This window comes from Tachysurus fulvidraco, chromosome 17 (genome assembly GCF_022655615.1).
Source record: "Tachysurus fulvidraco isolate hzauxx_2018 chromosome 17, HZAU_PFXX_2.0, whole genome shotgun sequence".
Lineage (NCBI taxonomy): Eukaryota > Metazoa > Chordata > Actinopteri > Siluriformes > Bagridae > Tachysurus > Tachysurus fulvidraco.
In genome coordinates, this window is record NC_062534.1 from 4,955,734 (window position 1) to 4,972,311 (window position 16,578).

Consider the following 16,578-nt stretch of genomic DNA (forward strand, 5'->3'; position numbering starts at 1 on the left):
ATCTACCACTATCACATGTCAAAACAGAAAAATAAGTGCTATGTGTGTGTTTGACTCACCTTGAGGCTGATATGCTGATATAGACATCATTGCACAGGAAAGAGCAAAACAGGCGCTGAGTGAGAGAATTTAAGTGTGAATTTAACATGACCAGATGATTTGCGACTGTTTAAATGATAAGTCTTTTGCATTACTGTTGGGATTAACTTGGGAACCACTGAACAAGAAAATTAGGTAAGAAATCGTGCTTAAATATAATCTCATTTCAGACCTCAACAAATACAGACCTCTGCATTTTACACATAAAGCAGCACTCATGACACTTCCTGTGGGTTTGAAATCACCTCTTCCTAAATATAGCACTGTGTTAACACACCATCATCATACACATGGGAGGGCAAACTGTGCACATGCACTAATTCATCTGCAGGAATTGTTTTATGCTGGTCAGGGTCGCCGAGGGTTAAATTACAGGGGAAGGTACGGACAAAAATACCTCCAAGAGGGGCCAGACTGATCATAAATCCTTAGGGAACTAGTGTGGGTTAAAAAAAAACACCTCTAAGATTAATAAGATTAAAAGACTCTGTATAGAGGTTTTACACACATTTGTTTGTGTTTACATTTGTCTCAAATATTGTAATGTCCGGTATCGCATGGATTCAAATCGTAACCGATTTTGGCACGTTGCTGAGCTTTTGAGAAGTAGAACTACTGTTTGTAAGACCTAAAAATGTCATATATATTTTTAGGAATACCTTGAAAAATACCATGTAATAGAACTGGCTAATTTGTTTATTTCAAGCAAATTTCTGGTCCAGAAATAAGCTAAATCCCCAGTATTAATTGAACAGATCAGCTCTTCCACTGCTTTTAATGGTGGGATCAGTTTATGTGTGTGTTTGTGAGTGTGTGTGTTTATACCTCCCGGTCAGGCGAAGAGGTCTGGGTCCGTATCGGTCCATGAGGATGCCGAGTGGCAGCGTGGCTGCACTGAGCAAGAAGGAGCCAATAGTAAAGCCCAGATTGAGCATCTCTTCCTGTTCTACACAGCTGACCCAGTCTTCGTGCACCTTAGTACTGACATTAGCCACCTCAGTCTCATTTTCTAGCAGTGACACAGAGAGACAAAAGAGACCTGATCAGCATATGGTTTATTCATGGTTTTCGTCTTCTCTGGCTCATGTGCCATGGCTGAATGACTGGCTGTGTCTGAGTGGGTTATTCCATCCTTCCCAGGGCAGCTTACCTGAGCAAAGGTGAGAGTAAAAGCCCTGGCCCTTCAGCATAATGAGCAGAGATCCCCAACCAAGAAGAACAGCTGAAAATCCCAGGTTTTCCACCACTGCTGTGCAGGCCATCCACCATCGCCTCCGGAAAGCCTGAGACAGTGAGGGAGTCAGCCATCTGTCAGAAAACAGAGGAAAAGTGAGAGTGAGTTTAAAAAAATACAAGCCAGTTCTTCAAATAGTTAGCTGATGTCTTGAACTAGCAATAGGACTGAAATCAGTGAAAACAGTTAAAGAAGACAAATAAGTGGGCTTGTACAGCTCTTAAGACAATTTTCCATCTCAACTGATTTTGTGAGGAAAGGAAATGAGAATCCAATAAGCTGATAAACTGATAAAAATATCTCAGATGAACTGCTGAGCAAATCTTTAAAGTGCTCGGTCATTTCCTTTCACAAACAATGAAAAGCAGGGCAGAAGGACACCCACATGAACACAGACCTGTTGCTAATCCCATAAAGCTTGAAGCCCATAAAGCTTCAATGAATCAAACTATACCTTACTGTTAAAAGACAAGAAAGTTCAACAATTTGTGTATTTGCTATTTATTATATTTTTATATTGCACGGCCATAATAGCAGTGACTATGGTTATATGTATAAAAATCTCAGTATCACACAAACAGTTATTATGTCATCTGATCAGCATCTGATTTACATACAGCAAGTAACCTGATATGCTGGAAATGCTTCATCTAAATGAATCAGATTTATGTTATAGCATAATTATTACATTATTCATCAGCATTGAGGCATTTGAGATTTTTGAATCTAGTTTCTCAATAGCTTAATATTTTGCATATTAATATGTTGTAAACAGAGCCTTCATAAACACTTCCATTCACATACACTTTCTAATAATTTAATTGCATTTGGATTCAAGATGATTTGTTTGGTTGGTTTTTTAATTATTTCCCCCTCATTTGTATTTTATCAGAGGCTTGACTTTTACAAGTATCAGTACTTAAATTTTTAATGAGTTAAAATCCATGTGGAATTAGCATAATTACAGTGTTTACATGACCATGCACTTGAATAATCTGATAAAAGTCAGAAACAATGATCTTACCACAATAATACAATAATCTCCTGGCTAATTAGTAAACCTCAGAACACATGCTCTTTTTGACCTTTTTTTTTGACATTTCCATTTGTGTTGTATACAGATAGTGAACGAGGTCACTTCAGTCCTTTTGGCTACCTGTTGGACGGCTCAAATGAAACCACATAAACCTTCACATGGATACAGAGCAGTGTGACCCGGCATAGCCGGCAAGTCAGTGAATGTTTCACAACAACCCTGATACTTGTCATGCTGGGTCAGCCTGCATTTACAATGCAGGATTAATTTGTTCCCTTTATTCACTGGAATAAAAAGCACGTGTTACTTTCCATCCTGAAGCACAGGCGTGACAAAACAGAGAGGCGAAATTGACCTGTCACTACCGCTAAAGAAGTGAGCGATCAAACAGAACAAGAAATATGGGCACAGTGAAACAGAAAAGGAAGGAAAAAACCTTTTCACTTGGAATTAAGTGAGGGCAAGACTAAAGTGAATAGGTCACCCATTCCGGTTGGGTTTCTTTGTGTTTAATGTGATTAGACACAGCCCACTAGGTAGCTTTGTCCTCAGCAGTCTGGCATATAGAAGGATTTCTTTTGTAAGTCACACTGTCTATTAGCATACATTCAATTAAACACACACACACAAAGACACACACTAGTTGCACATTTGAATGTCCCACCGATATGAGTGTTGAATAAAGTGTGTACACGGTTTCTCTAAAGGAATATTTTACTATGTTCATCTGAAATGTGTCCAAATGTGTTGACACACCATGACACACACAACACTACTAACGTCTTAACTCTCAGTGTTGCAGTGTTACAGCATGGCAAATGTTTCAATATCCTAACTGTCAAGAACTTATCTAGAAAATAATCTATCTAGGAAAAGAGCACATTAAATAAACACTCAAAGTAAAGTGTTTAAATAACCACACATGGGTGTGTATGTGTTTGTGTGTGTTTAGCATCCTGCTGCTTGAAACCAAATGGTCATGACCCCCCTTTGTACAAAGACTGAAACATTTTCCCAAGAGAATTAAAGCCAAAACTTAACCATTGACTTTTCTTGGAGCTGTTAGACACAAACACACACATATGATATTATATATGTAGAGAGAGAGAGAGAGAGAGAGAGAGAGAGAGAGAGAGAGAGAGAGAGAGAGAGGTAATGTTCTCTCACTGAACCGCCAGGTTTTAGGCTTTGTTTCAAACACACACCCGCACGCGCGCGCGCGCACACACGCACACACACACTCGACTTCACAACGAATTGCAAGTGTGTTATAAAATGAGATACAGTTGTTTTGGGTTTTTTTAAGCTTCAACGGAATAAAGTTGGAGAATAAAATAAGAAACACAATCACAAGCAACAATAAGTGTCTAAAGTCTCCGGTACTGTAAGTGAGGGTACTAGTACTGTACTAGTGCCACGTGTGTAAAGAGCACACACACACACATCCAGACAAATGTGTTCTGTAAAGCTTTTTAATCAACACACCAAATCTTTATTTCACACTTTATTACATATAAACCTTTAAACTAAACAAATTCTGAACTTACTTCATTGTCGTGTTTTTTAGCCACACACGTGTCTTGTCTTGTTGAATCCCTTCCTCTTTAATTCGGCTCAAATCGCGAAACTCGATATAACAATGTAGTAATAACCCTAATGTTGTTTCCAAGTGACTGACCAGTGAACTACTGAAAATCTATATGAAGCTGTAATGGTACTGTATTTTTAAGCCCCACTCCTTGTCCCTCCCAGCTACCTAAATGGCCGCTCGAAAAAGTTCTTCTCAGACAAAGAGTCGACTCTCTCTCTCTCTCTCTCTCTCTCTCCACCCAGCTGCTACTCTTACACGTGCGTGTGAAGCTGGAAGTGACACTCACTGAACGATGAACGATAATTGTGACTATACTTACAGTTCAATCGATCGAATCGACCATTCAGTAAACTCAAAGTCAAATTCATTTGTCAGATGATTCATTATTTGACATTAATTGGTATTTTAATTCTTGGTTAAAAATAAATAAATAAATAATGTGATTACCTATAACAGAAGTTTGGCTTGTAGTTCCATCTGTAATTCAAAGTATGGGTTTATATATTAATGTGCTAATGCTTTGAACATGTCTATAGCAGCAACTCCACTTATGCACACTGGGGATGTGTATAGGACAGGGGATTTTGCATATGTAGGTAAAATGGGTGAATATAGCTTATTTATTTATTTGTCCTAATGGATAAAGCTACTGTTTATTCCTGCTTTTTACACCCGTAAAGGTCCACTGTTTTGACGTTTTGACTGGGCAAGCACTATTCCAAGAGTGCTGATATTTAGTAAAAACAAAACAAAACACTGGTACGCATCACTCTTTATATCACTCTGTCTCAATACATAAAATATTAATTCTAGCAATGGTTCATTATATTAACATCATTCAGCAACTGTGCCACTGTTCTGCTTTCTTAAACGATTCATTAATAAAAAATCCTTGATTCTAATCTATGATTAAATGTCTAGCTTGTTTGTTTGTAAGCAGTAAAATATAGAAGGCCAAATTTCTACCTTCCATATATCATACTGTTGCCACTGTTGTATACTTAATGCTCATTATTTATACAGGGTTGCAGTTCAAGTTAATGGAAAAAGCAGGTACAAAGCAACTGTACTAGCTCTGAGTCACCCATTTCATTTTTTAATCCTAGCTCACTGTTTGTAATCCTAGCTCAAGTCTAGTTTAGTTTAATGCAGAGAATGGAAAGGACAGATGATAGTAATAATGCTATTTAAAATCACTGAACATTGGCTGCCTAAGTCTTGTTCACAATAAAGGTAGACTACAGAAAATTTTAGAGCTTGAACTATTTAATAATTTCCCAGTGGTGGTGGAAGTAGACTTTAATTGGCCACCTGGTGAGAAAGAAAATTAGAAACTGGTTAATTTTTCCACTGAAGTTCAAAGGGTCTGAAAAATGCAGTAAGTTGCACAAAAAAGATCTTAAGCTCAATCTATTTCAAAATAAGGCTAGTTTCCATTAAGCCCCCTTTATTAAGTTCCCTTTCCCTCATCAAGCCTCATTTTCAGTGGAATGTTCATTGGAAAGAAAAGTGAACAGAGAAAGAGAAGTGTGATTATTAAATGAACTGTTAAACAAAAGTGTGTAGAAAATTAGAAAGTAAATTAGAAAGTAACTCAACTATTTTTTATGCAGTCTGACATAGCATGTTAATCCGCATGTTAATAAGCATTAATGAGCAGTATTTATTCACATACAGTTATGAACATCTCTATGGCTCTAACATTCACAATAGACTGATTCCTTTATAAAGAATTAATTAGGCAAATTCTTTTGTCTATGTTTTTCTGACATCTGCTGGCAGAATAAATGAGTGCTGCAACTGAAAATCACCGATTGTATCATTAACAAAGCCTTAACTACTTTTTCAGTGTGGAATTTCTGCATTCATCCACTTTTTAGTGTAAATATCAGAGTAAATGGGTTTCTGACTACAAGCGAACAGGCAATGCTCAGACCAATCACAAACTTACATCTTGCTACTTTATTTTTTTAGTCTTAGTGGGACTCTCTCTAAAAAACATCCCCTTTTGGTTGGTTACAGAGAACTCTTTATGGATGTCCCAAAAAACAAACCAAAGGCATTTTACTGTCACTCAGTAGCAGTCTTATGTCTTATTGTGATGAAGAATAATAGAAACCTGTAACTCTAGAATCTACTGAGTAGTAGTGACTCAGTGGCAACGTGCACCACGAAACATACAGGCAAATGTTTTCACTCAGACCTGTTGACATTTATAAAAGCTTATTTTGTTTTGAGTATCTGGGTTACATGAGTTGTCATATGTCATGGCAAAAAAACATCATGGCCATGCAGGATTGGCATAAAGAATGTCTCTTTACTGTTATTTGTTTCTTAGAGTGTATCTGTCTCCTTCTTTATTAAATCAATGTAAAGTTTATACAATTTTCTTTCTGCAGCTTTTTTATGTTTTAATATAATGCAATGAAAATAAGCATATTATTACCTCTTAGGACTGAAGATAGATAATGATGTAATTCACCTGTTAGGGTTTGACGGACATTGATGTTTTGTCACTTGAGAGCAGGGAGCTGTTTCCCACATCAAGGCATTCTGAACGTAAACACTCGATGCCCTTCCTACTCAGTTAGATTTGGTTTCTTTAGTTAAGCTTTCTATGTTCACCACATTTCACAGCAGTAATCAAGCATATTGTTTCAGGCATCTGAAATATTTAAGTAATGTTTGTAGAAAAACCTGAAAGTCTAAGCATTCACAGACTAGGAAATGTATGATACAATCATTTCACACCTATATACATGTAGTCTAGAGGTAATGAATCTAGTCTAGATGTAGAATTCCCTGTAAAGGCTACATATGATAATTGATGGATTGATTTTCCTGTTTTGCACTAGACTAGCCTAGACTACTGTATATTCAGTCCCACAAATCCAACTTGGAAATACAGTATGTTACAAATTTCTGTTTCAGTTACGCAGGCAGTGATAATGCTTCTGAGTGTTTATAATGTCTCCAAACATGAAGAATAAAAGCACAATTATTTTATTTTTGTGTTTACGTGACATCTAAAATAAACACCACCTCAACACCGTTGTCTTCAACACGTATTCTTGCATTCCAGGAAATACTGGAATGCAAGAATAATAAAGCAATGACTAGTCAATAACATATTTTAAACTGTTTTTATTAAAATCACATTTATTTTCTTTAATTGTTATTTGTTTTTGTTATGATTTTATCGTGTTTCTTATTTTTCATATATATTTCATTTTCTCTTTTATAAACTGTTTTCTAATTTCTATGTAAAGCACTTTGAATGACCTCTGTGTATGAAATGTGCTATACAAATAAACTTGCCTTGCCTTGCCTAGTCAGACTGGATTTATTATTTGTTTTATAACATTGACTGTTTCACTGGAATAATATAATCTTCACCTATGATATAGTCATTCACTGTCTGACCGTTCAGTTGCTTTGCTACATAGTTTGTATGTGTGCATTTACGTGTTATTAGAAACACATGTGCACCTGCACATTATAATCAGCACCATGTAATGAAACATACATATACAGGTAAAAAAAAACAGAAAAATATGTTCTGTGTAAACTGCTGTGTGAGAAAACTTCAGGAGATGAGACCAGCCCATCGGGAACCAACATTCATGCCACAGTTAAAGTCACACTTTAACCCCATTCTGATATTTGATATGAAGATTAAATAAAGCTATTGACCTGTATCTGCATGACTAATTTGCATTGCACTGCTGTCACATTATTGGCTGATAAGATAACTGCATAACGACATTGAAAAAAAGGTGTACGTATATGTTACACCCACTGGATTTTATTTTTGTCAAACATAGTTTCTTCTGCTCCTAAGACACAGCAGTTACATGCTTAATTTCCAGTTTCCCTTGTTCTGCTGATGTGTGTCATTTTCTAACAGCTTAGAAAAGGCGGGTCCCAACCTGATAATGTATGTGCTAAACATTTGTGGCACATGTTCAGTCATAGGCCTGTTTTATTATCACAAACACACCTCTGACAAATATCAAGAAGTTTAGCATATTTACAAATCCCAAGGCTTTGCTGATCCTCAAATTTAAATGTAAATTGATTTGTGACTTTTTGCCGTCTCCAACCTGCATGGTGAGATTCAAACTGTATAAAATGAATTTAAAAAAAAATCAAAAATAATAAACAACAATTTTTCCTTAATAGAGGTAGAGAATATAAGCAGTCACTACAGCGCATTTATTATTTCTTTGAAAGACTCAGTGTTACAGATCTCGAGCCTCAACTATGCTTGCTTTTATATCAGGACATCTAATGAATACAAATATTCCTTTAAAAACAATCATCTGTGTGTTTTATGAATCAATTTAGCTGTAAAAAATATTAGTGTGTGAGAAACATCATTTACTTTAACCGCTAGTGTGGTTACTAGCATTGGATGTGTGGTTACTAGTAACAGATGCAAAAATATGGTAATGTATGGTATGTTGGTAAGTCCATATGATCATAAGACGGCATAAGGAAATGTGTTAATTTCCATATATGGAATTAGGAAGGTGATCATTGGCTTTTGTACTGTACATACACAATAATTTCCACAGAATTTGGCAGGTGCTAACTAACCTGTCATGACTTCTAAGAGAAATATAATTAATATTAATAAATGTTTATAAACTTACCTGGGGACATCTGGGTAATCTCTGCTTACCTGAGCTAACCTATGATTCATATTCATAAATGTTTACAATCTTAACATATATATAACATGATCAAAACTGACAGGATTTCTGAGAGGATTTCATTATTTTAACAGTTAGAGCTATGCAATTAGCTAATGTCAGCAAATATGAATTTGTTATTCATATACGTATATGGTAATCATTATTGCTGCTAGCCAGATAGCTAACATGAGACAACCTGATAGGATTTCTGAGGATTTCTTTGTGAAATTGTTTGTACCATGAGCAAAGTAGAATTGGTATCATCCAAAATGTTCTCCATAACTGTAATTATGCAGGAAGTAATGAAGCGTATATTTAACCTGCACATATAAATCATGCTGCACCATTTGATCATGGTTCCAATTCTATTTACAAAACTGAGCAAATGAGCAAATGGTGCAACATTTAAAACAAATGTGTAATGATTTATATGTGCAGGTTACAATTTGTAGACTTATTGACTACACTTAAGTTTAGGGGATGATTGTGTACATTTCAGTTTTGGCTAAACGGTGCTCTTCCACAGCAGGAGCCATGAACAAGGACAGAGTCATTTCAATGTATTCAGAACACCTCATTTGTCTGTAGAAAACCACAATTTAATAATCCTCCATTTATTTTATAAAAGACAAACATTGCAAAACTGTGGCTTTAATATTCATTTGTGTTTTGTAAATCTGCCACTCAGCCTCCTTCTTTCCCACAGTTTCTCTGTGTACAGCCATGCAGCTGTATAAATATATCTAAAGCCCCAATCAGGATGATTTGAGTATCGATTTGTTTCAAGGCTTTTAATGTGTCCTAGGCAAGACGTCTTGCCATTTTTCAGAGTGGATTGATTGTATATGCCAAGAGCTTAAAGCATACTCTTCTGGTTACTCCATGGTCTAAGCAGCACTGTTTTTGATTTGTTTGGGGTCATTGCACATCCAGAATTATTTTTGGGGGCTGATAGCATGAGCTACATGTTTATAATCCGGTTCAAAGTTATTCAAAAAACATTACAGAATAGACTGGGAGTTTATAAAACTCATAAAAAGTGATGTCATTATCTCTCTCAGGAGTATTTTGATGGACCTGCCATCATCAACACACACTTAAATAAACACTTATTTTTTTAAAAGAAAAAAGAACATGTTGTTTATTTTCACTGAAAAACATATAAAATATCAGATGAAAACTGTATTTATGAAAGAAATCTTCTGTCAGTTTTAGCACACTGAGTTTGAGTAATACTGTTGCTTAAACTTTTCCTCTGCTGGCTGCTGGGAAAGTCTTCCGGACTTTCTCATTTACATAATAAGCTGTATTTTGTCCATCTTATTAATGTAATAGAAAGAAAAATACAGGTTACTGTGTGACAGGCTGTTTATAAATTCTATAATGCAGATGATAATGTACTGTATGTTAACCCTTTTCATGGACATTTCACATGAAATGTAACTTTAAAAAGATAAATGTATGAGTTGTCATTCAGTAAAAAATGAAGAAGTGAAAACGCTGAAAAATATCTGTGGAAAAGAGGAATAAAACACTTCAGGACATGTTGTTATAGGAAAAGAAAATACATTTCATGGCTCTAAGTGTAATTGTGCTTCATCACAACAAACATTTATTATTTTATGATTATTATATAGAACATATCAACTGTCATGTTAAAAAAACAGGCCTGGGAAAAACTATGCCTTGAGAACTTCATCAGAGGTTTAGTTTACAGTGTAAATTAAATAAAAAAGATAATAATTTAGTAATTTGATTTACTCTGCTTGTGTTTCTGTAGCCTATTCACACGGTTTGAATTAATTTGATTATATGGGAATTGTTTACTTCAGAATATTTTGTGTAGTCAGAAATCAGTCAACCTCCCACAGGGTCTTGATCCGAGTGGAAATCAGTTCAATTTAGACCTCATTACCATTCCTCAATTTGTCTCCAGATAATTGCACTGCAATCAGTATGAACACATAAACAGACATCTCTCTCTCTCTCTCTCTCTCTCTCTCTCTCTCTCTCTCTCTCTCTCTCTCTCTCTCTCTCTCTCTCTCTCTCTCTCTCTCTCTATCTCTCTCTCTCTCTCTCTTTGTTACACACACACACACACACACACACACACACACACACACACACACACACACACACACACACACACACACACACACATACACTTTTAATCCCTCACTCTCTCATGTGGTTTTAATTTTCATCATTAGCCTGTGGTTAGAGTTTGACTGAGCTTGGGTTTCATCCTGAATCTGGAGGGATTCCACCTACAAATCCTTCATTTTATTGTTCTTTCCTCAGCTGGAGGGTGTGTTGGTTTGAAGATGTAAAGAATCATTAATATAGAGGAAGCTCTTTAAGGAAGCACGAACTCCAGTTGTCATACACATACAGACCACAAGGGGACAGCAGAGCACTGAAAATTTGCATACAAGCCCATCGTAAATTTAGCAGCATTTTACGTAAATTAATCGCGTTTATTTTTCATATTTATAAACATATTTTTTTGCCAATTAGTATAGAGATTGTGAATAAAATGAAATGACTGCCCCAAAGCTAAGGATATTTTATTAAATACTTATGTATAGGTCATATAAACATCATACAGATTCTTGAACACTGTATAGCTGTATAACTTTATAGATGTATAACTTTATAACTGTATAACTTTATAGATATATAACTTTATAGATGTATAACTTTATAACTGTATAACTTTATAGATGTATAACTTTATAGATGTATAACTTTATAGCTGTATAACGTTATAGATTTATAACTTTATAGATGTATAACTTTCTAACTGTATACCTTTCTAACTGTATAACTTTATAGATGTAAAACTTTAAAGATGTATAAATTTATAACAGTATAACTGTATAGCTGTATAACTTTATAGATGTATAACTTTATAACTGTATAACTTTCTAACTGTATAACTTTAGAGATGTAAAACTTTATAGATGTATAACTTTATAACTGTATAACTTTATAACTGTATAACTTTATAGCTGTATAACTTTCAACTGTATAACTTTATAACCATTGATGTTTTTGCATGAAATTTGTACAATGACAAATAATATATACTACAACATAATGATTTTTAGCTAATGATAAACTAATGATTTACTATTAATTCATTATGGGAATATAATTATTTAGTGTTAAAAGTGAATTAATTGAGCCAATACAAAAATAATAGTAAAAGAAGGGGCCCTCTCTGAATTTTTTACCTCCAATATAATTTTGTCAAGTGGGGGTCACGGTGGCTTAGTGGTTAGCACATTCGCCTCACACCTCCAGGGTCGGGGGTTCGATTCCCACCTCCACCCTGTGTGTGTGGAGTTTGCATGTTCTCCCCGTGCCTCGGGGGTTTCCTCCGGGTACTCCGGTTTCCTCCCCCGGTCCAAAGACATGCATGGTAGGTTGATTGGCATCTCTGGAAAATTGTCCGTAGTGTGTGAGTGTGTGAGTGAATGAGAGTGTGTGTGTGCCCTGTGATGGGTTGGCACTCCGTCCAGGGTGTATCCTGCCTCGATGCCCGATGACGCCTGAGATAGGCACAGGCTCCCCGTGACCCGAGAAGTTCGGATAAGCGGTAGAAGATGAATGAATGAATGAATAATTTTGTCAATGTTGAAATAATTTATTCTAGCTGTCTTGTACATGGCTAAAATCACAGTCAGTTAATGCCACCAGAATTTAATTTCATTCAAGATTTTGACTGTCTAAAAAAAGCCAAATCTAATACTATCTCCAGGGAAGCCTTTTAAAGTTCTATAGTCTTGTTTAAAATCTATATTTATTCTATTTATTCATGAGGCTTGAGGCTTAAATACCCGACACCATTACTAGGCACCATGGCCACACGCATTCAAAGGGAAATTAAGCTTAATCCCATGCCTGTCTTTTTGGCTAGTGGGAGGAAACAAGAGAATGAGGAGGAAACCAACATGAAAACGGAGAGAAAATGGGAGACAGGGATCTGCTCAAGATATCTCAGGATCAAACACAGAAGCTGTGATTTGGCATCACAACACACACCACAACAATACAAAAACGAACAGAGTTTGTTTCTTGGATCCACTTCACATTCAATACATATCCAATTCATTAAAAAAAAGGAACAATTTCTAAGCTTCACATCAAAAACTTTTCTTATTGGAAGTCGTTTCTAATTAGAACTATTTTTAAAAGAATCATTTATCAGAACTCTCAATCATTTATGAACTTTACTCTCTTAGGTTCATCCCGTTTAACACTGGATAACCGATGAAATGCTTTTGCATTATAAATTGTGTGTAAATGCATTCTCAGAAACGCAGAGCTGGTTCTAATTAACTATGACATGAGACAACTTTTCTTTTCCGATACTAGTACTGATCCTGAAACCACTAGTATTCAAAAACAAACAAACAAACAAACAAACAAATAAAACAAACAAACAAACAAATAAATAAAGCAAAAAAAAATCAAAACCAACCCCATATTATAGATTATTTTTAATATTATTAATTATTCATATTATAGATAATATTGTTTTTTTTAAATGAATTAGTTAAAAAAAATGTAGACTTGATGGTTTTATGTATGTGAATAACTGGAATAAAGGATTTTCAATACACAATAGTTTCCAATCTATTTAAAATCCAAAAATCCCACATGGAACTATAAAGTGTCCAGAGTCTCCAGATGTAGTAGAGTAGAAAGACGTTCTTTAGTGCTTGTCCTCCTATTGTCATGTTTTCATTTTAAAATATATGGAACAAGAAATTACTGAGATTTGTCCTTAGGACAAGTGGGAAAAAATGCACATGGAGTTTCTTATGTGTTTAGCTGCAGTTTAAATGTGTTTTCCTGCAAATACTTAAGTAAAAGACAGATGCGCCTTAGTTGTTAAGAATCATGTGTCAGTGTGTATTAAGAGTGTGTAAGTGTTCATGAAAAACTGTATTGTGTTTCTTTTATGTATAAAGACATCCGTTCACAGATGTGTCTTCTGTTTCTTTTTGCATTATCTTGCTTACAGAAAGTGACATTTTTATTCCGAAGTGTACAAAGAAGCCCATTAGTGTTTGTCTGGCTCATTTTTTTTCCAAAACATGTTTCAGAGAGTGTGTATTGGTGGTGAACTTCAGTAAACTGTGTTTAAGTTTTAGTGCTTGTGGCAAAAAAAGTAAAAAAGTTACACGTGTGTAAGTAGTTTGCAAATCAGTAAATGATAAAGAAATAAGAAGCCTAATCATCCTACTTTTCATGATTCATTCAGCACTTGTGTGACTGTTGTTTTTCATTTTTTATTGTATCTATTACATTTTCAGAAAACTAAAAATATTCATCTCATCTTTTTTTTTGGAGAAGCGCAACGACTCAGACCTTTTTCAAGAGTATACGAGCATCGATACCGAAACACCCACTGAGAGACTGTGTGGGTGAATATGACTAGGCGTGTTCTGTTACGTGCCGAGGTGATTGATGATGCTTAGGTGATTATTATCCGGCACTCTGCTGCAGGTTAACTGTCTCCACCTTGTAAAATCTTAGGTTTAATAGTATAGATATTTTGTCTTTAAGTGCACTGTGCTTGCAGTGGATTCAGTCTCATAAATGAATAAATGGATAAAGTGATAAAGGTTAATGTTACAAAAGGACACACGTATTGCCTTTTATAAGTCAGCCTTCTCGATCATCTGTTATAAGGCAATAATTCCTAGCTTGGTCCACTGAGGTCTACTCAGTGTGTGTTTCATTTCTGGTTTTAATTACTGTCCGATTTTACTGACAATCTCTCCTGTTTAATAAGTAAGTGGATAGAGAGAGTTAGAACAAACACCTCTAGACAATGTAGGCCTCAAGGGAACGTGGAGTTAAGTCACCTGCAATAAAAGCAGGATAATTTCAGGATTGTGGTGGTTTCAGTGTCAAAAAACATTATGATTGGAGTCTTAAGGAGGAAATGACTTGGGGACCTCGGGGGACTAAGATGATTGATAACCACAAAAGTTAAAGGGAAGGGATTTTAAGGTTAAATTGCACAGAACAATTATGTTCAATGGCTTAAGTAAGAAATTAAACACCTGAGGGTGTCCTGACTATTATTACCACCCTGAAGCTGACTATTCTGTGTGTTCCCGAAACGCTATTCGACTTCTAACACAGAAATGTCTTATTTATATACCAAATATCAGATATTATTACCATATAATGTAGATCCAGTTAGAATGTACTGTATATTTTGGCAGCTACAAACCAGCATTGTTTCTTCTCTCTTGAAAATTTACGCAAAAATACACAATCAAACAAATGAAGCTTGTCTTGTTTCTGAGAAACATGAAAGCGTAAACCTCTCTGAAGAAAACTTTGTTCAAACTCGTGAAAAAATTTGTGAAGTAAATATTTCCTTAAATAAAATAATCCCCATATCAACAATTACACATTTTATTTGTTAATATTTTAAACCATGAATAATTCAATAGTACTGGAAGATTTTGTGTGTGAGGCTATACATCTGTTTTTAGACAAAAGAGTCAAAATTCAAAATAAATTTGGAAATAAACAGAACGTTTTGGAATTATTAACAATTTAAAACAATGACAGTGATTGTTTAATATCTTGGATCTTTAAATCAAATTCTGTGCTATTTCTTGGTCTCTATTTAAATGTGTCAGCTTGACCATGAACACGCTTTGTACAATAGATTAGATACAAGCTGAGTTCAGATGACACTGAGGTGGATTTGATATAAAATGTATTATAAGGTTTTACACAAACTTGTGAAGTCCATGCCAGCTCGAGCTCACGCTGTCAATAAAGTAAAAAGGAGAAGTAACAAATAATAAAAAACTCTCAAATTCATAAAAAATATACTACCAAATATGGTACTACTTTTAGCTTAAGTTATTGTAAATAATTTACTTGACATGAAATATATTTTGTGTTTTTTTTTTATTTTTTTATGGTGAGTTTATAATGATAAATATTGAATATAAGATAAATAATATCAGGCGGGGAAAACAAACAAACAAACAAAGAAATAAATAAATAAAAGTCTCATTCACTATTAAAAATCTCATTAGATCTAGAAATCTCTGAACTTACATAACACTGTAGGAAGTATTACACTGTTAACACTGACATTTAGAACTTCTGTGTAGAATTTCTAACATCACTTAAAAAGATTAACGTTGATATTAATTGTCATTAATAACCTGACTGATAAACAAATATACCCCCACAACATTTTCTCCCTGCATAAAACAGACGTCTCTTTGTCCGAACTGCAAATTTGTTGATAGCCATTTTTAAGCGATAAGATAAAGAGATATTTATTGCACCATTTTCTTGGAATATTTCCAAATTCATTTCAGAAGGATGAAACTTCCTCCAGGATTTCAATCTTTCTTTTTTCCCAGTAAGTGTATTTCCTTGATATACTGATATACATCAGGATGTTGTTCTTTGGTTTTAGTGAATTCAATTTCCTACCATTACTTTTCCACAAGGTACCTTGTCACGTACACAAATCAAATGCTCAACTAATGGCTTTCTTTATACACATGAATGATCTGAGAAATCAAATAGTCAATTCCTTTGAAAATGCCTTAAATAAATTTTAAATATTAATATACTGATGATGACTACTGATTAATGCTAATTCTGTGTATATAGTCTAATCAAATAATGCATATTAAATATTTATTGCCGTTATCGTAGCATTATAATAATCCAAAATTATCCAGGACTTCAGGGTCCCTGGTGCGATCCTGATCTTGGGTCAGTGTTGCATTGTTCTCTCTGTGTTCTTTGGATTTCTTCTGGGTTCTCCAGTTTCCTCCCAGTTTCCAAAACCATGCCCGAGTAGTTGTGTTTGAGCATGTGCATGGTCTGACTAGCATTCTGTTATCAGGGTGTGCTCCAG

At 34.9% G+C, this 16,578-nt stretch overlaps 1 protein-coding gene across 1 annotated transcript in view; it reads right to left on the reverse strand.

The window, feature by feature from the left end:
- Nucleotides 1–4,162, reverse strand: part of slc43a1a (solute carrier family 43 member 1a) — an 18,329-nt gene extending 14,167 nt beyond the window's left edge. The window contains exons 1-4 of the mRNA XM_027154741.2: nucleotides 3,917–4,162; nucleotides 1,250–1,407; nucleotides 925–1,108; nucleotides 60–115 (exon numbers count right to left, since the gene is read on the reverse strand). Coding sequence (XP_027010542.2) covers nucleotides 60–115; nucleotides 925–1,108; nucleotides 1,250–1,407; nucleotides 3,917–3,921 — 403 coding nt within the window. The 5' untranslated portion in view covers nucleotides 3,922–4,162. The remainder of the gene's footprint in view (nucleotides 1–59; nucleotides 116–924; nucleotides 1,109–1,249; nucleotides 1,408–3,916) is intronic.
- Between the last annotated feature and the right edge of the window lie 12,416 nt (nucleotides 4,163–16,578).